The sequence below is a fragment of the Triturus cristatus genome, chromosome 3_2 (genome assembly GCF_964204655.1).
Source record: "Triturus cristatus chromosome 3_2, aTriCri1.1, whole genome shotgun sequence".
Classification (NCBI taxonomy): domain Eukaryota; kingdom Metazoa; phylum Chordata; class Amphibia; order Caudata; family Salamandridae; genus Triturus; species Triturus cristatus.
Genome location: NC_140584.1, coordinates 521,641,540 through 521,667,472, shown reverse-complemented (window position 1 = coordinate 521,667,472; position 25,933 = coordinate 521,641,540). Strand labels below are relative to the sequence as shown.

Sequence of the window (25,933 nt, the reverse complement as noted above, 5' to 3'; positions counted from 1 at the left end):
CCCTGCTCCACTGGTTAGGCGGCAGGATCCGGTGCGGATGCCGACCTTGACGCCAGGTAAGGCACAGAACAGAGCGGGGAGTGGGTCGGGTGGGGCCCCGAAGGACAGGGTCTCGGTCGGCATGGATGCGAGGTGGGGAAGACGGGGGGTACGTTTGAATAAAGGAACATATGTGCGGGACACTGGGGTGGGGCCAGACGAGGCGGGTACAGGCGGGGGCGGGTCCTCGGAAAAAAAGTAGATGGGGGACTCCCAAGGAAGGTAAAGAGGGGAAGGAGAGTCACGATGTCCCGGTGCGCAAACTGCCGTATATGGGCATTACGAAACCCTTGGGGGCACACTTGTCATTGGCCACCAAGGAGAAGATATAGAAAGGGGAGCACATGGATATCCTGAAACTCCTGCACCGCGAGCTGACGGCGAAGGAAGGGTCTAAGGAGGAGGAGCAGGAATTGGCCAAGCGTCTGAGAGTGCCACTGAATATCAAAATTGGTCGGCGGGTTTCTTGATTTTTGCCATTGTGTACTGCGAAAAGTACCTGGATAGGTCGGCCGTGCTCTTTAAATACATGGACGTGATATGGCGGGCGCAGGTCACGTATGGGGGTTATGCTTGGTTGCACTATGACGAGGAGATTAGGGCACGATTGGCCTGGGACCCGGAGTCGAAATGGGGGGAAATCGATTTGGATCTGTACCAGCAGACCATGGGAGGGGCAAAGTTTGGCAAAATGATCTACACGGCCAGTGGGTTGCCGCTCGCGCCCCGCCCCTTTCCAACCTGCCCCTCCCGTGGGGGGGTGGGGCAGGGAGAGAATACGGTTGGTGCCACAGTGTGAGCGTGTTGGGATTACAACAAGGGCGTTTGTGCTAGACAATATTGCAAATTCCGGCATGAATGCTCCAAATGCTGGAAGCGTCACCCGGTGGTGCAATGCTGGGGCACAGGAGGTGGCACTCAAGGTCAGCAGTCCGCGCCGATGGGGCAACAGTCAGGAGGCAGGGGAGGTAGAGGAGGCCAGGGGACTCTGGGAAAAGGCGCTTACGCCAGTTAAACAGGATCGGCTGGAACCCTTCTTGGCTTCTTATCCACGGACCAAATATGCGGGGATGCTACGGCAAGGTTTTCGGGTGGGTTTCCGGCTGGGGTACGAGGGTCCGAGAATCGCCAGGTAGGCCAAAAATCTGAAATCGGCCCATACGCATAAGACGGTGGTATGGGAAAAACTGGGCAAAGAGGTACGGATGGCAGGCCCTTTTCATGAGACCCCTATCCGGGACCTGATCATCTCCCCCATAGGAGTGGTGCCGAAGAAGGATCCGGGCCAGTTTCACCTGATTCAGCATCTGTCATGGCCGGGGGGGGGCGTCGGTCAATGATTATATAGCGGCGGAACTGTCGTCGGTATCTTACTCCTCCGTAGATGTGGCGCGGTGGTTGGTGGTGACGGTGGGGGCGGGCGCCCTCATGGTGAAATGTGACATCAAGTCGGCTTTCTGGTTGTTACCGGTGCACTCGGAGGACTACCAACTGTTGGGTATACAGTTCGACGGCGTCATTTTTTGTGGACATGGGGTGTTCGATCGCATGCGCTTTGTTTGAACGTTTCAGTACCTTCTTGCAGTGGCCTTTTTCGTGGCGTACATGCAAAGAGAAAGTGACGCACTACCTGGATGACTTTTTCCTGGTGGGACTGCCCGGTTCGGCGGACTGCCAGCAACAGCTGGACAATTTTACAGAGCTCATGGGCTACCTGGGTGTGACCCTGGCGCCAGAGAAGACACAAGGTCCCAGCACGGTGTTGTCATTTCTGGGAATGGAGCTAGACTCGGTGGCCATGGAGGCACGCTTGCCGGGAGACAAAAAGGTGCACATGCTGTTGTTGGTGGACACCATGTTGGTGAAACAGAAGGTGACGGTGTGGGAGGTACAGGTTCGTTTGGGGCATTTGAACTTCACGTGCTGAGTGGTGCGGGCGGGACGTATTTTTTGCAGACGACTGGGCCGGGCCCTGTCCGGTTGGCACTACCGCACCATCATCTGCGCTTGTCGGCAGGGACGAAGGAGGACCTGCGCATGTGGCGGGCCTTCTTGGAGCGATTTAATGGTATCCCTATGGCTCCCCCGGAAGAGTGGGAATGGGACGTGACCATCTCCTCGGACGCGGCGGGAGTGGGCTGTTTTGGTTTGTACTGGCAGGGGAGGTGGTGCGCGGGGTCTGGCCGCCACATTGGCAGGACGGGGGGAGGAGCATCACTTTCTTGGAACTGTTCCCGCTGGTGGTAGCAGTGACGGTGTGGGCACGGGAGCTAGCGCACAAAAGGGTGATTTTCAGAGTGTACATGTCGGTGGTACATGTCGTCAATATGCAGTCAGCTAGGGACCCACAGGTGCTCAAGTTGTTGAGGGTGTTTGTGCTGCGATGTTTGGAACATGACATCTTGTTTCAAGCCGGCATGTGCCAGGGGTGGACAATGACATTGCGGATTCTTTGTCTCGTTCACAGTGGCAGAGGTTCCATGGGCTAGCCACGGAGGCGGACGAACGCAAGACGCCGGTGCCAGAGGGACTGTGGTCGGTAGGAGAGAAAGGGTCGTACAACTGGTAAGAGGGTTTGTGGCCGTTTCCACTTGGAAGGCATACGAGCAGGCATGGCGGGAATTTTTCGACAGTGGGGCGGGGCGACATGACAATCGATGGGTGAGGGTGAAGAGGTAGTGCAGTTTATTCTGGCGATGATGGACAGGGGGATGTCGAAAGCGACGATTGCAGGTAAGTTGTCAGCCATAGCATTTATGGGGAAATTGGGGTTGGGCTATGCACCGTCGGCGGGTGAATTGGGCGCACGTCTATTGGAAGGTTGGGTGCGAGAAAGGGGCGCCAAGGCCCGTCAGTGTCGTCCCATCACGGCGAGTATTCTTGTCGGCTTGATACAACTCTTGCCGAGCATCTGCTGCAACCGGGAGGAGACCACTTTGTTTTCCACACTCATGTCGTGGATGTATTTTGGGGCCTTTTGGGTGTCCGAGCTTGTAGGGTCAGGGATACGATGGGGGGAGGTGGAATTGCGGTCCAGGGAGGTGGCAGTTCTGTTATAGTGCTCGAAGACTGATCAACAGGGAGCGGGGAAATGGGTTGTCATGGGACCCGCGCTGGATCGAGCAGTGTGCCCAGCGGGGTGGGGGGAGACTCTGGCGTCCAGGGTGGCGGCAGCAGCGGGGGAGGTTTCTCGCTGGGTTGACAGTGGAAGGGTGACAGCGGCTCAGCTGCTTTGGGTTCTTCAGCACGCCCTGCACGTCATGGGTGAGGACCCCAGACTTTATGGGATGCATTCTTTTTGCATAGGTGCAGTGACAGATGCAGCCAGGAAAGGGTGAGGGAGGGAGGAACTTATGCGCTTGGGGAGGTGGAAATCGGACTTCTACAAGACATATATCAAGTTGAGGGGTGTCGGGATGGAAGAGGAGGCCTGAATTGCTGTTCCCTTGTCTTACATGTGTGTCTTTTCAGGTGCGGTGGCGGGGCCGGACGTGGCCGGTTTGTCCATCCTCATCTTAGGACACTCTTTGTGAAGCGAGCGGAGCGTTCTGAATGGGACAAGAACAGGAATCTTAATTTAGAGTTGGATCCTAGGCTTTTTCGTTGTCATTGGCAGGGAAAGGGGGGCATGAGGTGGCAGGAGCTATTTACGGCGTTGAACAAGGTGGTCAGGGGGGAAGTTTGTCCGGATGTTTTAGTCATTCACTTAGGAGAGAACGATCTGGTGCAATGCAAGGGCCTGGCGTTGTTGAAGCAAATGAAGCGGGATTTGCTGGAGATTCGGCAGCAGTGGTCAGGTTGCCATATAATATGGTCTGATTTTATCCCTAGGAGAATTTGGAGAGGGGCTGAGCGGCCGGCGGCCATAGATAGGGCGCAAAGGAAGATTAATAGGGACATGAGGATTTTCTGCGATAGGGAGGGGTTAGGTAGGATGGAACACCCGGAGATGCGAAATGCGGCAGTGTATTTCTTTAGAGAGGATGGGGTTCATCTGTCTCAATATGGCATGGAATTGTACATAGTACAGCTGAAGGAGGCTTTGGACAGAGCGATAGGTGTGTGCAGATATTCGAAGCGTCAGGATGCCTAAGGGGGGTTCGAAAGCCATCAGCCCGACTTTCGAGTGGCGTTTTTCCTAGGTCACTGGGGATATAATGAGGTATGGTTACAGTGTGATAGAACATTACAAGTTACCTAGTTAGGTAGGTTTAGAAAAGTTAGGAATTGCAAGTTTGTGTTTATAATCGTTGCAGGGGGGACACAGGTTTAGGGGAGGGGGTGGGGGTAAGATAGGAAGACTATATTTAGTGAGGATTAGTTTTGCACGGCACAGGCCAAGGGAAGTTGTTTGTAAGGTGCACCTGTTTCCAATAAAGTGGCTTTTTCACACCAACAAGCTAGTCTGCGGTCTGTGCTGCCCCCCTGTTTTGCCCAATAGGGCTTTGGGGGGGCGGCGACCAACGGGAGGCCTGCCCCCCCCGGGGGGGTTTTGGGCCAGGGGGCAGCCGGAGCTCAGTGAGCTGGTTGGGCTCCTTTGGGCTGGCTTTGGGCTTGCTGGGCTGGGGTTGGGCTGGTTTTAGGCTGGGGGTCTTTATAACCGGCCATCTTATGTCACGAGCCACCATTTTGGTGGTTGTGACACGACAGCCGGTTTTTCAGGGTGGACACTGGGCCTTTTGCTTTGTCCCGCCCTCCTTCCCTAGAGTGTTTTTCCTTTGGTCACCCTTTTTTAGTTTTCTCTGTTTGGTTTAGCCTATTCAGATTTCGGTTTGGTGGTTTTCTTGGGAGCAGGTGCATCGGGGGGGGGGGGAATTTGTACGGGGTTGTCGCTGGAACAGGTGCTGGTGTGGGGCGCTATGGGGGGCGTTTTTCCTAGGTCATTGGAGATATAATGAGGTATGGTTACAGTGTGATAGAACATAATAAGTTACCTAGTTAGGTAGGTGTAGAAAAGTTAGGAATAGCAAGTTTGTGTTTATAATCGTTGCAGGGGGGAAATGTGTTTAGGGGAGGGGGTGGGCGGTAAGATAGGAAGACTACATTTAGTGAGGATTAGTTTTGTACGGCACAGGCCAAGGGAAGTTGTTTGTAAGGTGCACCTGTTTCCAATAAAGCGGCATTTTTCACACCAACAAGCTAGTCTGTGGTCTGTGCTGCCCCCGTTTGGCCCAAAACATAGATCTGCGGACCAAGCATGACATACTAGACCCTGTTTTACAAATACAATAGTCAATGGTAGAAACTTATACCATACAGCCTGTATTAAAACGCGCGCCTCCTTTGTCTCTTGCTCTATTATGGAGGCTTCTAACAAATCGAAGACTCTGTTTAATCTAGTTAAAGACCTAGCGGGAGCTCACACCTCAGCGTTTCCTCCCCCACTGGACGCGAAACAGTGTCAGGATCTTGGCTGTTTCTTTGTGGAACAAATTGAGAAAATTATCAGAGACGTGTCCGTCAACAATATTGTGCCACCCATTTCCACTGACTGGGACCCTATCTTTCCGGGTGATAACATCTTAGCAGCATGGCCTCCCATCACGGTGGACTCAATGAAATCCATTCTTAAAAATATTAAGTCTGGCTCCCCTAGGGATCCTATCCCGATAAAAATCCTGAAACTACTAGATGACCAGTCTCTGGAGGTCATTGTCAACACGCTTAATACTTCATTAGAGGATTCGTCTGTCCCGACCCTCTGGAAACATGCCATGGTCACGCCGTTGCTGAAAAAACCCAATGCTGAGCCTGAGTGTCTGTCAAATTACAGACCCATTTCTCTTCTCCCCGCCTTTTCCAAATGTTTGGAGAGACATGTTCATTCGACCTTAGCCTCCTTTGTGGAAAAAAATTATCTTTTGCACCCCTCACAATCTGGTTTTCTACGGAAACCACTCTCCTTGGAGTCACTGAGCACATCAGAAACCTACTTGATAAGAGTCAGACGGTCACGCTTGTACTCCTTGACCTAAGCGCGGCCTTTGACACTATATCTCATGAAATTCTTATCAAGGCACTACGTAGGAATGGAGTGTGTGGTAAGGCACTGGACTGGATTCGGTCCTTTTTGAGCGGCAGGTCTTTTCAAATAAATTCCTCCATAGCCTGCTCTGACTCTTTTGAAATATCACACGGCGTACCACAGGGCTCTATCTTGAGCCCGCTGTTTTTCAATATCTATTTGAGACCTCTAGCTGATATTGCTGAAAAATCTGGACTCGCCCTGATGACCTACGCCGACGACTCTCAGATTATTTTCTCCCTCTCAGAGCCCCGTCCTTCTTCCTCTTCTCTCCTTAAGCTGGGGCTGCAAAACATCCTGAATTGGATGACCAGCAACCAACTAAAGTTAAATGGAGACAAGACGGAGGTTCTTCTCCTGGGTAAACAGCACGAGCTGTGGAATTCTTCCCACTGGCCTGACCAGTTGGCCACAATTCCTTCCCCAGTGAACCATGTACGAAACCTGGGATTTATTCTGGACAGTACTCTTTCTATGATTAAACAAGCAAACAAAGTAGTGGGTCTTTGCCTTACCATTATCAAATGGTTACGGAAAATCATATGGATGTTACCCCTTTCTACTCAGAAGACCGTTGTCAATGCCTTGATTACTTCTCGGATTGACTACGGTAATGTACTGTATCTTGGCTCTAACAAAGCGGTAGTTAACCGACTGCAACTTGTTCAGAACGCCGCAGTCCGTCTACTCTGTAAAATCCCGAAACATTCTGGGGTCTCAACTCATCATAAGAAACTCCACTGGCTTAAGGTGGAAAACAGAATTCGCTTCAAAGCTCTGACTGTGATGTTTAAAATCAAGGCGGGCACGGCTCCTAACTATCTTTTATCTCTAGCCCAGCTCTACCATCCTAAGCGTAGTCTTCGTTCCCAATCACTTTCAAATTTTTGTATTCCAAGATTTAAACTGGCAAGAATGGGTGGCAGATCTTTTGCCTTCCTTGGTCCTTCCTACTGGAACGCCCTCCCCCTCTTCATTCGCAAGGAGGAAAACTATGACAGGTTCCGTACACATCTTAAAACCTGGCTTTTTGACCTATAATCTCAATCAGCTTGTTCTGGTCATATATATTGTTTTCTGCTGTATCTCGGCGCCGGGAAACCCTTTTTGGGTAGCTGTTGCGCCTTACAAGTTCTAATAAATAAATAAAATAAATAAATAAAAATGGTACCTCCTTCAGCCACAGCTCACACCTTGCTTGAGGCCTAATACAAAAGCCACATCTGACAGACCACATGCTTGCAATACGAACAGGTTACTTTCAGAAATAACATTTAAACTACTGGCCGCAAAGAAAAATTCGTTTGGTTTTGCATTTGTAATACTGTACGACAAAAAAGTTCCCAGTTTTCTATTTGCAAGGCTCAATATTTCAGCACATTACTATACAATGCTCAACAAATTATTACATTTTTCAGTGATCTTATTGAACCCTACAACTAATCCCAAAAGCCTATCCTATTACAAATACTGAAACCATTGCAAGGAAATCTACTCCTCAGGAGCTTCAAAACATCAGTGCACTTTTCAATCAACGCATTCTCCAATCTCTTACAAAGTCTTCAGAAAATGGTATATTCTTCTGGAAATGGAGCTGTAGAATGCACCATTTAAAGCATATTTTTTAAATCTGTCCTAGGATAGGAAACCCTTCCGAAAGCTAAACCACTCTAGGATGGAGAGACGCCTGTGTTCTGCGTCATATGAGGCAGGAGTGGATGCTCCTTATGTCCGAGCGTTACCCAGCTACCTCTGATGCATGTTTCTTTGGCTTCGTCCTTTTGAGACATCAATAAATAGCAAAGGATTATAGTTTTTTTTATAACATTGTCTGTTCACATTCCTAATGCAAAGGAAAGTACAGGATGGGTATATAGACATCTATCAAAACTGTTTCTCTAAAAGAGAGTTTAAACTAAGCTCTAGTTCTGCTGCTAAACCCCCAAAAGTCACCATCTATTCCATTCTTCAACCCAGAAAGAGGATTTGGATTTCAAAAGTGAGTTATCTAGGATTAAAACAAGTCAGCAGGAATGAATCCACAAAATGTTGTTAAAAAAGGGTTAGGCACTTAAAACAAGCATTACCAGTATGATAAGAAAGTTTCCAAATAGAGAAAGTCCAAGTGTCAACTAACTATTGGAAGCTAAATAGACAAAGGTCAAAGGCTGCAGATATGGAATTAGACATGTCAGCCCCTGGGTAGCCCCCTCTCCCATAGGCACCTTCCAGAGCTTCAGGGCACTCAAGTCTTTCACCAAGGAGCAGCAGCATTGTTTGAACAAAATCATACTGCTTGCAGATATAACACTGCAGGAACCTATGCCTTCAATATCATCAATGACATCACATGATCTTTGACCCTCATGGTGAGTCATTTCAGATTTTCATTCAGCAATCGTTATAGGAAATATATCGCATCTGCATTACCTGATAATAAGCACAAAAATAAATATATCAAAATCTGAAATCATACCTACTTTTAAAACACCAGTAGTTAGACGGGTTACCTAACGTTGTAAACAAGTCCTCAGGTGTTGCAAGCTGCATCTCAGTGTTGCAGATGCTACCCCTAGTTGCTTCTCAATGAAGTGAGTGATCAGCATCAAATACTTTCTCTAGCTTCTGTGTGGCTAGACAAAGGGTGGGTGCCATACATGTATGCCGATTGGAGTTTCCAGAAAAAAGAGTTGATGATGTTGCATTAAACACAAATGCTACAGGACAACCGTGCTCTACACACTATGCACCAATGAGCCAGTCTTAACAATTGTATTAAGTTTTCCCCAAGCAGCGTTAGTTCAGTGGGTGCAGTTTGTGAATATAGTGCACGTGGGTAGAAGCAGTTCAAAACAATGCAATGCATTACATTACCTAACTGAACATCTCCCCTGACGGGTAGGTTCCTGTTAAAAACGTGGCAATGCTTATAGCCATGCTTGTATCATTTGTTTACTTTGCCAGTGGTTTTTCAATTTGCTTTCGAATTACATATCCCTTGACCTCTAGTATATGTGATGTGACTCCGTGTTTAACTGACAGCAATGGCATTGTGAAAGCATTGCTAGAGGGAATATAAACATGATTCAGCAATCTGTGAAGGACAACACTTCTCAACTCATTAGTACATGACGTGCTTCTTATCAGATCAGCTGTAATTTCAACACATGTCCTTGTGTTATGAAATAGTAGTCAGGAGTGGGTATGAAATGATTGACCATGAAAGACATCATCTTCGTACACTTACCTCTTTGTCTATCAAAGGTAGGGGATATTTGACATTTGCATCCAACAACGTGATGGGGGCTCTCTTTGGCTTTGAACCCACAGCTTTAAACAGAAGCAATACACTTGTTGCTGCAATGACAGCCAGTGCAAACAATATGGTGGAATCCTAAAGAGAGATAACAGACAAAGATGTATCACTATGGACCCAATAACACACACAGAAACCATCAGTAGGATCATGCGTTTCAAATGATAAAAAGATCAAACCAAAGTTCAGTTGCTTGCACTTCTGTAGTTTCCAAAAATGTGACTTGTTTTCAACAGCTCTAATAGCCCCATGTGGTAATAGGAAGATGGAACAGTAAGTACCTAGGATTGGGCAGCTGATTGCAGGCAGGGATATGTGTTCCTCCCAATGCGATCTATGGTTTTATATGTTATAAAATCCCTACTAAACTGGGCTCATCATAATGATAATACCAACTTGTTTTTACATAACACTTTTTTCTTCAGGCTCTAGTGGCTGACTAAGCATAGCCAGGATTCAGATCTATGACTAGTAGTTTACACAGAGTTCTTAGCACCCATAGCTTAACTAGCAGTAAGATACCCACTATTTGTTTGTCTTCTTCCAAAACAATTGAATGGAATAGGACAGATAAGTAATGGGACCGTAGTCACAGTCCTCCTGAAAGCTGTGATTAGTTCCCAAAATGTACAGACATAAAGACCAACAGAAATGCAGTTCAAATGCAGTAACTTTTCTCACCTTTGGCCTGCAACACTTATCTTAAGTTTTGAACCAACCACCCATCCTCTATTTTCAGCTCCCTCCTGACCACCCCTCTCTATCCATCTTGCCCTTTACCATCGTCTTCCTTATAGCAGAGGTCCTAACAGTTCTGTGCCTCAGCCCCTAAACCTTCTCCAACCTTCCCCTTCAACTGGATTTGCTTGCCCAGCAACAGTACTGCCCAGGGCTATCCTCTATTGGCTACTCCCCTCCATCTTACAGACCGTCCTACACTGACAAACAATTACTAACGATAAACCCCGGAAGCCCGGTCCCATGAAAACTGTTTAATGAGACAGTACCTCATGGCTGCGATATCACATACCCAATTGACACCCCTCCATGCAACCTGAACAAAACGGGGGTCGTGGGTGCTCCAGAAACATCTGAACTACAAACTCAGGCTGTGCAGACAAGGCAAAACAAAGGCCATCCATACCCAAACACATTACCCAACACTGGCTCTAAACCTCTCCCAACCTTCCTCTGCTGACTTATTAACTAGCTGAATGGGCTCACTAAAATGCATACGAGTCAATGTTTATAAAAATAACATTCTGATTCAATTCATCTCCAGTGAGCACAATAGGATCAGCAGTGCCAATCAATTTTCTTTAGAGCGCCTCCTACTTTTTCTTCTGTTTTGAAGAGGCACTTTCACTTTGGGAGCGAGACCTACTGTCAGCATGGTTATGTGCCGCTTTTACTGAGCATCTGCTCTCGGGTGCCACCTGCTTACTGCAAGGTGACACTGCAGTCAGCGGCGTCACTATGGGGGTGCGGGGGGTGCGGACCGCACCGGGTGACACCCTCACATGGGGGTGACACCCAGCAGGGCGTAGGGGGAGGGCGAAGGCAGTGCGGAGCGAGGTTGCCTGCCTCAGATCACCGAGTTGTGGGACCATCTTTTGAGCTGTCGGGAGGCCTGCAAAGACGACTGTCAGGCACAGCAGCTCTGTGTACAAGCTGAGGCCTCTCGCCTGCTAGCCCAGCAGTTCTTCTCTTACTGAAGACAGTGGCTGCAAGACGGGGTTCTCACTCCTTTCTTTTATTTGCTCCCCTGTGAAATGGATCCAAAAAAGAAAATCACTTTTGCTGGAAAATCAATGTCGTATTTTTCTGACATTTAATTCCAAAGTGCAGCATTGGGAATAAAAGTTTAAAAATATGCAAAATAAATAACTAAATAAAGTAAGACAGAGTGCGAGCAAACTGGCCAGATTGATTTTATTCACACCCAAACACATTAGTGCCACTTTTACAGAGTTTGCCAGTGAAGTGCTATTTTTGTTGTCTTGGCCTTGTTTTCCCAGGGCTTGGAACTAGTGCACCAATCCTGGAGGTACTGCAATGTGAGGATTGAAAAACAAAATTTGTACTGCTGCTCTGCATCTAGGGATGTTGTCTTTTTTACCATACTGCTTACGTTTTGTAAGGATATAAGCAATGGTCATTGAAATGGGTCCATTCAGGGCCCTGTTGTCATGTCCTTAACTTTTCAGGCAAAAGCACTCACTGATTTCTGAACAGTGAGTGTAAAAGCGTTACGGTAAGCATGTTGTTCCTGCTTACATTTCACATGGTTTGCAAAATTTTGCATTCCCTATGAGTGTTTGCTTTTTCCAGGATGCTGTCACTTTTTACTTGTAGGCCACATATTGCTCTTGCCCAATGCGTAATTTAAATTGACCTGCATCCAGGTGTTTATAGCTGGCAACAATTGGGTTGTAGTTGAAGGCAGTCTGAGTTTTTCTCAGTGGGGCAGTATGGTGTTCAGTGGGGAAGAGGATGTGGCACTATAGCCAGAGCTGCTGAATTTGGAACTGGGGAACCAGGTTCAACCTTATTAACCAGTCCACCAGACCACTCTCCTGAGAGAGCACTATCTCATGCTAGACCTTAGAAGGCTTCGCAAGACATTAGAAGCCCCGGTGTCATAGCAGCAGGTGGACCCTAGCATGACAAGTGTGGGTTAACCTTCAAGGCTTGTCCACCTCCAGTCTTGCGGGCAGGCCTATGAAGCAGCACACTCTAGAGCAACAGTGACTCTGTCACTGAGGTCACAGGACCCTTGAGAAGGGCCAGCTCTAGGGCGGTGCAACCGGTGTGACTGCACCAGTTGCTGCCTTTAGGTGGAGGCATCATTTTTGCAAGTCTATTGTGGTTTTAAAAGCCCTTGCTGCCTCCTTCCTGGCCTCCAGCAATTTTCGGTAACAATAAAAATGTCATGATGACTCTGGTGATTAATGTTCTTCCTAGAGAGTGATCGGAATTTTGTCTAATGGAAGATTTGACTCATGGAAAGGTAGCTCAGAGGGTTAATGTACTTGCTGCAAAGAACATGTACCATGCACATCACAAAGTGCACATAATGTAAATAGGCCAGTGGGCTACTGCTTTTGTCAGAGAGATCCTTTTGTTACTTGCAGTTTATAAGTTAAAATCCTAACATAGAACAGTGAGCTATTAACTGTCATCTACTCCGCAGCAACACAAGTCACATTTTTTATTAACTTTTGATACGTTTGAGCTACAAACAATTTATTAATTTAAATGGTCAGATCATGCTGCAGATCTTGCATTATGAGGCAAATATGGCAGAGCCATTATTATTTAGAAAACATTTTTAGCCATTCATGTTTGAACTGCTGTTGTGGAAAAGGAAGAAGTGCTGATGACAGAAACTCCATGGCTCGGAGACAAATGGCTTGTGCTTTTTTATCGTATTTGGGGACATTCTGTGATTAGAAGTATATCCCACTTTGTGAATACATTTTACTATCAATAACTCATTATAACCTTAAATAATCATGTGTATCCATTGGTTGATAAAACTGGGCAGTGAAACCAAACAAATACAAACAATTGGGATGTTTGCGCATTCTGGCCACGCCTCTGGCTCCGTCCACTGATCCAATCCTTGGGTTATTGCCGCCCTCCGATTCTCCGCCCACAGTTCCCCTACTTTTTCCCCCCCACTTCGACCACTGATATATCGTGTTGCTGGATAGTGGGAACACCACACCAGTACAAAGTACCATACCTATGATATTATAAATTCCAATAAACTGTTGACTAGCAGGTAGCCCACTGTAAAACCTGATTAATGAGTCATTATCACACTGTTGTTAACAGGCACATTTTGTAAATATAGGACCTACATTTACAAACGTTACTAAGGATTCTGTATGGTCCCGTTATTTGCCAACTGTGTCCACTGGCGGACTCGTGGCGGAGGAGGTCCATGCGGTAAGTCGTGAGGGGGTGACACCATGAGTTACCCGCACCGGGTGACACCAACACTAGGGACGCCACTGACTGCAGTCCATCTAGCGGGGTTACCATACCCCTCTGCACAGCCTTCTCTTTCACGTGCAGCTCTTCATTTTCTCAAGAACTGATGGGTTTGCAATGCACCACAAACTGCTATACACTGGTACAAGCTTTGTGGGCCACAGTGGCAGCAGTTACCATCTTATGCAAGATGCAGCCTTGCCCTACTGAACAGCAAGTCCACCCCTGATAATTCCTACCCCAACTGAGCGGCACTAACTCCACCTTTCTGAGACACTGCCTCGATACCAAAACACTGGCCCCTCCTGCCCAATTGCACCCTAATACCGCTGACCATCCTCCCAGAAACACCTGAGCTGACCTCCCAGGGGTATGGCAAAAGAGGCCATTCCTACTTTTAACTGACCTTAAACCCTTCCCTCCCACTCAATTCTGGCCTATCAACTAACAAGCCCCCGTGGACTCCATAGCGTCCTACCCAGCCCGGGCACTCGCCAATGACAAAGCCACACACAGAGAGTAGTTATACACGTCTTTACTCTTCGGTGTGTAAGCAAAAACTCAAAGTTCTAAACCTGCATTCCCTTCCTTCGCTCCCTCCAATGCCTCCTTCACAAGTCTACGGAGTCCATCGGTAACCTAAAGAGTTCTTTCATTCTTTATCTGCACAACACTACATCTCCCGCTTTTTTAAAATAAAAAGTTACAACTTTTTTTTATAAATGAATAAATACATAAATAATTACATATACACTTTTAACTGTGCAATAGGCCTTCATGACGCTTGGATCACATAGCCGGATTTAGCTATCGGAAACCAAGAGTTGGCAGTCAAAGTGTCAGTGATCTGCATAGGTGAGGTGGCGAAATCAGTGGTCACAGGATCATCCACTGTCTGTCCAGAGCCAGTCTCTACAGTGACTTCAATGTTTAGTAAGTGATAAGGCGCATGGCTGAAGTGAGAAGAATCTCTTGTAAGGGACTTCCAAGGACAATGGGCAGTCACCATGTGTCTTCTGTTGGTTGTGACAGTAAAGGGCTCAGCCTCAAAAGGGGCATCAGTTTTCCACTTTCTGGATTGGCAAACTAGTACTCGATCTCCTCTCTTGAAAGTGATATCTTTCATATGATGTTGCTTGTCAGCTTCGAATTTCATTTTTCCTTTGTTAGTCGAATCCTCTGTGAAAATGTCTTTCAGTCTTTGATCTGAGATCGGTCCATTGGGGTAAATAGGTTGTCATGGTTCTCCTGAAAATTAAAGTTGTAGGGCTTTCCCCTGTAGTCGAGTGAGGGGTTGATCGGTAAGCTGGAAAAGTAGTATTCAAAAAACAACCTTGAGGACAATCTTCTCTAATGTAGCACACTGCACAGCTGCACAGTACTTTTCTGATGTTTTACATTGAGGAGGCTGAGAAAGTAGCTGAACTATCGACCACTGAAGTGATTTCATGATCACAAGGACACTCCATGTCACAAAGATGCCATCTAATCGTTCCATTACTTTTTCATGAGTGATGGCTGAAAGATCTTCTATCAATGGAAACAGGAGTATTCATCAACAATGACCATTAGATGATGTCCATTCTCAAGAGGACCAAAGAAATCAACATCAATTCTCTCCCAAGCAGGGTTGGGCAATTCTGACATGTTTAAATGGTGCTGAATGGTGGGATGAGAGACAGTTGCATACATAACAGTCCTTTAACTCCCTTTCTACTCTTTCAATGAGATGAGAAAACCAGACTCTGTCTCAAAGAGCTCGCTCTGTTGCAATTATTCCTCGATGTCCCTCATGGGCCACTTCAATTATTTGCTGTCGTAGGCTCTTGGAAATGACAATTTGTGTACCTCGCAAGATGAAACCTTCCTGAGTTACAGGAAGTTCATCTCTGACATTTCTGAATTTTAAGTACTCATTGTCACCGGTGAGAGGTTGATAGGGCTGGTTCCAGGATTGACGAGCAATAATGCCTTTCAACTACAGCATGTCACTGTCTTGGCGTGTAGCCATGACAATTTGTTCCAATGACATGGCAGCTGGTGTGTTCGATTTTACAATGACATTTATGTAGGCTTCAGCTCACTTAGATGGAAGTACCACGGCATTGTATGGGCACTCTTGAAAAATTATCAGCAAGATTTTAATCCTTCACTTGACGGAGAACGATAATGTAGTTGTATTCCATTGATCTCAAACCCAAACGTTCAATATGAGGCAACAGCTTGGCTTTTGGATTGCCAAATATTGTCAATAGTGCTTGCTGATCCTAATATTTTTAGTAATAACACCAATTTATCATCTTGCAAGGTTAAGTCCTGCTAAATCCTTGTCCTTCTCAGTGACGGTCCTTGGAATGCTGTATTAGGAGTCAAGGAGCAAAACAGACATCTCAAACCTAAATCTCTCTCAATAACAGGTTACGTCTAGTCAATGATGAGTATTATTGTATTTTTTAAAGCTTTATTTCTCATTAAGAGATTAGTAGGGTTCTTTTCTTTATCTTTATTTCAGTTAGTCCATAAACCAAACAAGTTTACCGAAATCTCAAAGAAAAGAGGTTAGAATAAAGCATCAAAATATAATTTGCATTAAGCACATTCCATGTAGGAATATGTTCTATTAGTCAGCATCAGAGCTTTTAAATTTCGAAAACCCAAGAAGAGTTTTAATGAAAAGGAAAGAGTGAAATCAAAGGAACATAGAGCTTCAAAGTCATAGCAGAACAGAACTCCCCATAAAGAGTAGTTCATAAGACTCTCAAGTCCCAGTAAATCCAATTAGATCAGCATACAGTTGTAGTAGCAATCTGTCAAGTCAAATAGCATACTAAGGCAAAGAAGGAAAACAGTAGCAGCAGTAACCACATCAGTCAGGGGCAATCCTCCAAAGAATCAGCAATAAGTGAGTGGCTAAGTCTCAGAGTCTCTCGATCTACCTAGGAACATGCACTAATATAAAAGTCAAGAAAACATGTCAAAAACATTTGTATCAGGCTCCTTTCTCCACAGACCAATAGGGTAGCAGGGTTCTTTAATAAGCAGGTTCAGCTCCTCTGTTCTCACAGAAATTCATGTGGCTTATACTTTTTATTACAAGGTTAACTACAGACAATCTTGCGTAGTTAGATTCTGGAAACACCAGGCTTAGTTCCCATAGGCCTTAAGCACCAATCGACCTCTACGTTTCACTATGAGAACAATGAACTACTAACTAAAAGCAAAATCACTGTTAGGTAATACCTTCTTCCTAATATGAATCAACCATCATTGTTTCAAATGCACAAGTTACTGTATTCAAACATTATATAAAAAGCTCAGACTTTCAGGAATAAAATGTTGCCTATGAAGTAATACATTTGTAATCTGCAGTTATGACAACATTTCTAAGCATATCTTTTTAAGGTCAAGTTCCTAAATCAGATTGTGAACATTTCAGCAATATTAAATTCACGTCTAGTTAAAGAACCCTTTTTATGGCCTATTAGGATAATTATGACTGCCTATTGCAAATCAGCACATTTCCAAATACATGTCAGTTTAACATTAAGATTCACACTCTCAATTGTACATTTAGCTTTCTAAGATAATTATTTTATTATTTTAATTAACGGACACTACTGCAGGCTTTTACTGGTGTATACCAAAATATGCCTCTGGGCACTCAGCTGTCCATTGTGCTATGCACGGATTGCGCCTAGGCCAACAGAGCTACCATCAGCTACAACCTCGGTATAAAGCTTGGGATCAAATAAGGCTATTTCAGTGGCATTCTCAATGGCTTGCTTGATTCTCTTAAAACTCTCCTCGCACTCACATGATCAATGAAACACAACATTCTTTTTCATCAGTTCTTGTAACGGTGCACTGACCATGGCAAAGTCTTGCATGTATCTAGAACAGTAACTGCCCATTCCAAAGAATGAGTTCAACATGAAAATGTCCTTTGAGCGATAAACAGTAGATAGCGCTTGCACTTTAGCTGGCTCAGGTGTCATACCCGCTTTAGAAATGATATGGCTAAAGAATTTCAAACTGGTCTTATGAAATTCACATTTGCCAGCATTCAAAGTCAATCTAGCATCACTTAGCAAAAGACATACCTGAATGAGAGCTTTGTCATGCTCTTTCTGAGTAGCTCTGAAAAACAATATATTGTCATTATAGTTGAAAAGCATTCACAATAGATTGTATGATACGTCGAATTACGTCTTTTAAAAGTTCTGCAGGACAGAACACACCAAAACACAGTTGCTTATATCGAAACAGACTACTTTGTCTAGAAAAGTATGTTGTGTACAAGCAATTTTCTTCAAGTTCGAACAGGTGATATCCTTGGCCTCCATGCCATCTTATGCTGCCATGAAGAAACAATATAGGGATCTGATGGCAAGCAGGGAGGAGCAAAATGCAGTGGGCACATTAACTGGGGACTTCTTAAATTTCAAATCGATGCAATGTTTAGAGAAATACTGGGACCTGATTCCTATCCCACTTGACAGGAAATTATGCCATCAATTACGAGTGGGGTCACATCTTCTCGGGTCGTTTAGTATAAAATGGCAGGATCGGAGTACGGCATGTGTCCCTTTTGTAGTACCCATGCTTAGACTATACTGCATTCTTTGTTTGTATACTCGGCCTATTCCCAGCCCGCTTAGTGTGGTTTGCACCTATTTGTGGACAGCTGGGTACCTGTAGTGATTCTGTTGCCCTGAGGCTATTGAAAACTGATCAAAATCCCTTGTCTGTGTGTGGGGTAGCCAACATTTTGGACCTGATGTGGTCGATTAGATGATTTGCGATCACATGATTTGGTTCTAGTGTTCACTTATGAGTTTTTGGATCATTTGCTGCTTATCCGTAGCTGTTGTATGACCCCTATTTTTAGTTGGTACCATCTATATGAGGTGTTTTACTATGTAGATCCATGATCCTATTGTGCCGTTTTAATGTAAAAAGCTGTTTTATTGTTTGTATTTTATTTTGTATTTGTTGGATTTTATGGAACTTTGATGGTCTTGACCGAAATAAAGTTACTTTGATTGATTGATTGATTGATTTCCTTTGTTTAAGTTGAGTAGAAAGAAAAACTTTGCACCATTCACTTGAGTTATCATATCAGCAATGTGCGGACCTGGATGTTATTCTCTCTCAATAGCCTATGTTGGCTTGACACATGTCAACGCAAAGGTGTACAGCTCCTTCGTGGTCTCTTTTAGTCACTACTACGATGATGTTGGAGCATTCAATTATATTTTGTTTGAGCAATGAATTAAGTTTTCTTTAAACAGCTTCTTGCAAGTGAAATGCAAATAATCTCTGTCTTTGGGCAACAGGATGAACATCCTTATTTATATGTAACTGCGCTTTGATAGTCTTGAGCTTTCCTAACCCGTGAAATAATAAAGAAAACTGACTTTCCATTTCATGATGAGCACTGATCTTGTAGTTCACTGCTATCAGTCCCATTTCAGCAGTGGTTGAAACTGAGCAAACAGGCACTTGAAGCCATGCCGAGAAGTACATGAAAAGGTGCTCGTACCACTGTTGTCTTGTGTTACATCTTGGCTATAAAGGAACCTTGAATTTGTCAAGGTTTTTACGCAGCCCACATATATACCTTAGTATTTGACCGCATAAGTTGTGGTAATGGAGATAATTCACAATATTACTCCTCAGGCATGATGTTTAACGACACACCGCTATCAATAATAAAAGGTATCCAAAACCCATTTATCTTCAGGGTAATCTTCTGACAATGTTGTAAGCCTTTGGTGCTTTTTCATGTCAATTTTTCTTTAGTCTGTGGTGTTTCTCACATTCGACTAGTCCTCCATGCGCACGCCTCTCTGAAATAAACATCGACATTGTGCAAATATCATTGTCACTTTTACTGAAAACTGACACTGAGGAACTCTTTCTCGATGATTAAGATGACGTTCGACTTCATTTGGTGTAGATTTGATGTGACCGCTAGGCCTTGAGGGAGCGCGTCAAAAACCACTGATGCAGCACTCGGTACACCATTTTGTCTTCACGCTGTGACGTACTCACTTTTTCTTTCACCTTGCACATCATCAGAAAATTAGTCCAATGGAGGGACATCTACAGTCATGTGGAAACAACAATCTACATCTGAAACATATTTTCCGTTTCCGTGGAGACTTCGCTTTGCGTCCCTCAGCTTTAGGTCTTGGCCTACTTTTCACCTTTACGACGGACTCACTCTGTGCACCTCTGGCCTCCATGTCAGCCACTTGTCAATTAGCACACTCCTCAGTTCGGGCAGCCATGAGGACTTGATGGTAAGTTGTATTCCATAGTAGAAATATAACTTACCACGTGCTTCAAGGTTTATTAAACAAAACAATACAAAACAAAACAAAAAAACATAAGGAAAGTGCTAAAGGAAATAGATTTTACCTCTTACTCAAAACAAGCCACAGTTCATGTTAAGGAGATATACTAGAGGGTCAGTTAATCATTTGCACTGCAGTCCTGCAGTCACTCCACATTGTGCTTTGCCCGGCTCCAGTGCATTGCCTGTACGAAGGTCAGCAATGAGATTCTTGCAGACTTGAAGCGCCACCAGGGACCTTAATCAGATAACATACGGGACGTTATCAATTGCGCAAGGTCTGATGTGTCCCATTTCAAACTACTGCACAGTAGTATTTGCAATTCTTGAAAAGTAATCATATTTGAAACAATTTTAATAAATTTTTGTTTTATTTGACACCGTCACAGGTTATGGAACTAGTGAATAATTTTTGAGAAAAGTATTTGTAATTAACAGTTCTCCGCAAAAATCCTACCAAATAATTGTATACTTTTATCTCAATGATACCCAAGGGAGTGCAACTACGTAGTTATAAATAAAAAGTATGGGAGCATTATATTTAAATGAGAAAAATGCAAGTATAAATAATAATAGTTCATTATTACGTTTAATAATCATCATAAATGTGAAGCATATTTTGATGTAGTGCTTCTAATCACTAAAGGAGGGAGAAATACGCTCCAAAGTGAAAATATATATGTTGGGGCTCTGACATTACCAGAATTATGCGTAACAATTAGGTTTTCTGAAAAGTAAATGTTCCACCCAAAGAACAGAATTTGCTACAGCATGAGAGGCTTTATGCGCTCTGTTTAAGCTGCCAAATATTGAAAAGTGTGATTCAGGACTAAAGGGGCCAAATTTCTTGGGAGTGTCATTGCTATTAGGGGAGCTACAACGGTGAGTGAGTGAAAACACTCCTACCGTGTGCTCCACGGAACAAGGTGCTGACGGGTGCTGATAATTCTAGCTAGGACCGCGGAGCCAGAAGGAGCATTTAAATAAGAACCCACACCCCTTCAAAAAATAAACCACTTTTGAGCGTTCTAATGGCAAGGAATTCGAAGGCACAGTAAAATGGCGACCCTTTTGTGAGAGAGCGGCTAGAAGAGACAACGAAGATGTGTAGTGGACAGCTGCTCCTACAGATCAAGTCAGAAATTACTTCTGGATTTGGAAATAGATAGTTTGTTGAGAAGTAGCAGGACACCGCGAGGCAGGGCAGGCCATCCTAAATGTAATGTGATTATTCACGGATAAGCTATGTAAGAAACAATGTCCAGAAGCATGAACACATCTCTGTTAAACCTAAGATCTGTAGTATTTCCCAGTCCAAGAGGGTGGCATGCGCAGCTTTACCATATTTAAGGAATGACTTAGCTTCAATAAACAATATCCAAAGCGTCAAATACTGTTAATATCAGTTTCCCCGGTATTGTATTTGCGCAACATTTTGCAAAGGTGGCTGGTATTTGAGTCCACGAAGGCCTAGCACAAAGAGAGTCTTGACTGCATTTTTGCTAGGGCCAGATGATGGACATCCAGTCCATGCTGAATGAGAGGTGGTTTCTCCTGGAAGTTACTCTTCCCTAATGCCCAAGACATACAGGTAACTCTCTAGTGTCTCTTGATGCCAAATGTTTTAAACAGTTCCCTGCTCAGCTTCATCCTTCACACTGCACACATGAGGTACCTTACCCCGAACCTTAATCTTTTCTTGGCTGTCTCTGATGACCTTGGATCCTGATGAGAGGTCAAAGGACTGCTTGCTCTCTCCAGAATTCCCTTTACCAAGCTGACACAGAAGTGGCTTATTCAGCCTTTTGTTGATGTTATGTTTGTACCTATGGTAGCCGCTAGTTGTGAGTGATCCTACCTCGTTTCACCAAAAAGTGTGTGCACTTCAGGGAGATACTTCTGAGAATACTTGTTTGGCCATTACTCATTATTTTCCATTCCCTGGTAAGAGTGTCTTTCTGAAGAAACAACTGTGCCAGTCTGTCTTTGGCACAAGGCTCCAGTTCCATAGGTAGTCGGAAGTCCCCATCTCAATTAGAGAATCACACTTGTAAAGCTCTGCTTCTCATTTTCGTAAAAGTGATGCCTATTAAAATCCTCTGATTATTTTTTCTGATGGAGAATTTGTTTCGTCTGGATTATTTAATAAAATCAAAGGCAAATGCAAAATATTTCCCTTCTTCAGGAGTCTGTTTACAGGGTGTCCAGATGAGAATATACCAGTAAAGCATAGATCATTAGCACCAACAGAGTCTCTGACAAGAACATTCATAGTTTTCGTGAGGGTCCCATATAACCTCCAGACACTTTAATGAATGAAAGGCCTTGTAGTTTAATTCACAGAAACAACCACTAAATCTATCTTGGTGGAAAATGGACATATAGTGCTAGATATTACAACCAAAAAGAAACCCAATCATTTAATTACATGATGAAAAACAACAAAGTTAATTGTACCATGACTAGGAGTCAAATATCTTTATTTTTATTATGATTATATTCAAAATGTGTCGGTTAAATATTTCAGTAACCTGTGATGCCTATAAAGCCCAGGTTACTCCAATAGGGAGATAGGTGGCTAAACAGACTAGGACAATCAAAAATAGTAACTTCAATTTAACTGATAATATGGTCATTTGACAGCTTAATCAGTCCTTGAAGCATACACCCATAATCTGCTCACAGGGAAAACATGACATGCAGAAAGATTCCAACAAAATATTAAAAATACCATTGATGCTACGGGTGGAACTCTTGTCAAACCTATTTGCTATTATACCATGAAGCACTGCATTAAGAAGCACTAAGGGGCATATTATCAAGAAACGGCGTTAAAATTATCCCCTCTTTAGCGGCAGAAAACTGCCGCTAAAGTGGCGATAATAGGCTTGTTAATATGCCCTTGAGAATTCCCATAGAAGCCCATGTTCTGGTGTCAACATGGGCTTCTATTGGAATTCTCTGCGGCATATTATCAAGCCCATTATCGCCGCTTTAGTGGAAGGTTTCTGCCACTAAAACGGCGATAATTTTAACGCCGTGCTTGATAATATGCCTCTTAGAACCATATTTGAACCATATCCATCCAACTAGGTACAGAATATCATATAACAGGCTCAGGTTAGAGGGCCCTACCTGCAGCCTATTTGTGAGTGTCTCTCTCTCTCTCTCAGACACAAACACATGCACACAGGAACCTTTCACCCACTAGCTGCACTGCGCTTGTGCCCTCTCGCCTCTGCTGCTTGTTAGACCGTAGTTTGTTCTTTAGCTTTTGCTTCCTGTTGGCTCTCAGTTGGTGTGCGAGAGCCCTGTTAGTATTTTCTCTGATTCCAGCATTCACAATAGCAATTGACTGAATTATTGGATCGGACTGGACAGAAACATTGCAGCTTGGCCTCCTACCACTATGACCCACTGCCTACTCCCCATTGTTTTGGTGGTTGCGCAGAGAGGGGCATTCACATTCAATGGCCGGCAGGGAGCTACTTGCGACCGAGCACATAATTGGTGAATGGTCAGCAGTGGCTTAAACATATTTATCGCACCCTCTGTATGTTTTTCACATGTTTGTTGGACCAGTTTTTTTGTGGTTTTTTTGCAGAGCTACTCTGTGCCACTGTGCCTGCACTCCCTGGGGGGAGAGCTGGGTTGTGGCAAGCAAGCAGCACCACGCTGCATTGTGAAGGCCCAGATGGTAGTTTGTATAGTGAGATATTGTTTTATGGTCCAGACATTTGACCTATTTGCATCATTGGAAACGTTCACAGCAGCAAGCCCAGGATTTCCATTAAGGGATAAGGATAACAGGGGGAGAAGGTGGCAGCACAGCGACTCATTCATGCCAAATGCAACTGAAGGTGAGTAAGATGGAACTCTATCCAATATAAAAACTAGTAGCATAGACCTTCGAGTCCCAACAGTAGGCATCTGCACTTGGCAAAAAAGTCTGCATAAGAAAATCTCACACAGAAAGATAAAATCCATAAGGTCAATAAATCTATTGAGAGAAGTAATGCAATGATCTATAGCACTTTCTCCCTTCTCTCACCTTCTAAGATCAGGGAAGGGTTGTCACTAGAGTGTAGTAAAACAGAAAAAGCAAACTAAGCTAAAGAGATCTAAGCAAGTAGCTAGGACCTCTCCGTCACTAACATCAACACCTGGTTGCAGACAAGATACTGCGGTCTCCCAACTGGCAGAATCAATAAAAAGGTTTGTGGAGAAATACTTCAAGTCAAAATCATCATCAGAAAGGACTAGTGGTTGGGAAAAGTCTGATGTTTACACAAAGAAATTACCCAAAATAAACATAATACCTCTTGATGTTCATTGTCCTAAATGTCTAAGCAGCTCAAGTATGCACCTCAAAGGTCCTGATATCAGTGGACCCAGATCATCATAATCTCTTCATCTAATGAGCATACTGCAGTTAGCCAATCTCTCTGAAGACTACTACACCCCCACCTTATAAAATAGTGATCATCTTAGTGATCTACTTACACGATAGCCCTTTGGGGGGTAAAATAGACGTGCATGAGAAACAAGACTGGTTGTCAAGAACAGTAGCTAATATTAATGGATGTCCGTCTTAAGCAACTTCAATGATTGTATGGATGCAAGGAATACTACCATAAATACTTCAAGTGTTGGTAGTAGTAAATAACAATCAGTACACTCAAAAGGATTACTTAAAAGACGTGCCCTGAATTACACAAAGTAAATGTATGGCTTTCTACACTAGACCTGTTCCCTCATACAATTGATTGGTGCTAGAAATGGGGATATGGAAGAGAGAGATGGATCCAGCACAGCCCCAATAGATGTATTTTGTATCCAAGATGTAATAAAAACCCAGTCCCATATTCCAGTATCATCTGGCTATATTTTGCACTGGCCTCTGTTAATCATAAGTGGTACCATAGGCATGGCTCATTATTTGGCTCCTTCCATGGGAATTCAGGAAGATGGTCAGGCACAAATTCTGTAAAAAAGAACCCTAACCAATCAAAGAAAGTACGTTTCTCGAACTTCTTCAAATCTAAGCCATTTGCCCCTATTAAAAAGTCATCAAAATTGAAGGAAAATTCACAGGTAAAATTCAACCTTACACAATGGCTAAGGTGTGAATTTAAAGCTGCAAAATGTAATTGCTCTATTAAGGCATCTTAGAATACTGGTGAAGGTCCAAGGAGAATAGCTTTGCAAAAGAAAAAGGATTAAAGGAATGCTCCTAGAGGAAGGTACGCTCTAGTGTTAACAGAGAGACCAACGGAAACAGGCATTGGCATAGCCAATAGGTCTCGCCTTTGGGATCTTGTAAGTGTTTATCTAGTGGCTTTGTCAATGTCTTTAAGCTCTGTTGTAGAGCATTGTGGCTGCTGTGTAGCATGCTAAAAAGTCATTATAAAAAAGTGTTCTAAGCATTTTTGTTACCTTACATATAAGCAAGAAAACATGTAATGAACTCCAGTATTTGTAAAGCGCACAATTACCCGAGGGTGTCAAGGTGTTGGGGGCCGTTGGGAAGATTAAGCAAGATATTGCCTAGAGTCACATGGGGCTGGACTAACCTACCGCCAGCACTGGGGATCGAACCGTGAACTCCGTGGTCTGGAGTCAGGCGCCCTGGCTGCTGCGCCACACCTCTTCCCAACTGAACGACCTTGAGAGGCAAAAAGGGCTGGTATGGAGTTAGTGGCATGATACTGACTCTGTAGCAGCCCTACTGACCCTTCAGAGTTGTAAGTCTGTAATGAGATCTACCTTTTTGTCTGGATGGATGGAAGGGTGCTGCGGAGGATGGATGGCCGAATGAATGAACAGACGCATCAATGGAATTTCTGTGTATATTCGGAATAATTAAAGGATGGATGAAAGGATGGAAAGGTGAAATGCTAAGGAATAGGTGGGTGGGAGGATGACTAGATCGCTGAGTGGATGTAATGGCGAAGGAAATTCTTCATGGAAGGGTCGGGTTTAATTGGTTTACTCACGCAGTGTCATTAGAGGTTTGGTTCAAAGTGAGGGGTGTTGTCGTTTTCGGACTGCATCCCTGATAATACTTTAAAAATACGTCAGAGTCCATCTATAAATGCATCTGATGGTGAGTAACACAAGATGCGATGCTTTTATTTTCCCGAAAAATAAAACACTCCATCAACTAAAATCGCATTTGGAAATGTATGAACTTGCA

General features: G+C 44.2%; 1 protein-coding gene across 1 annotated transcript in view; it reads right to left on the bottom strand.

Moving 5' to 3' along the window:
- The window catches only part of LOC146857649 (NADH-cytochrome b5 reductase 2-like), a 175,287-nt gene that overhangs the window by 104,208 nt on the left and 45,146 nt on the right, over nt 1-25,933 (bottom strand). Inside the window, exon 2 of the mRNA XM_085648226.1 lies at nt 9,312-9,458. Within this exon, the coding sequence (XP_085504352.1) occupies nt 9,312-9,458 (147 nt within the window). The remainder of the gene's footprint in view (nt 1-9,311; nt 9,459-25,933) is intronic.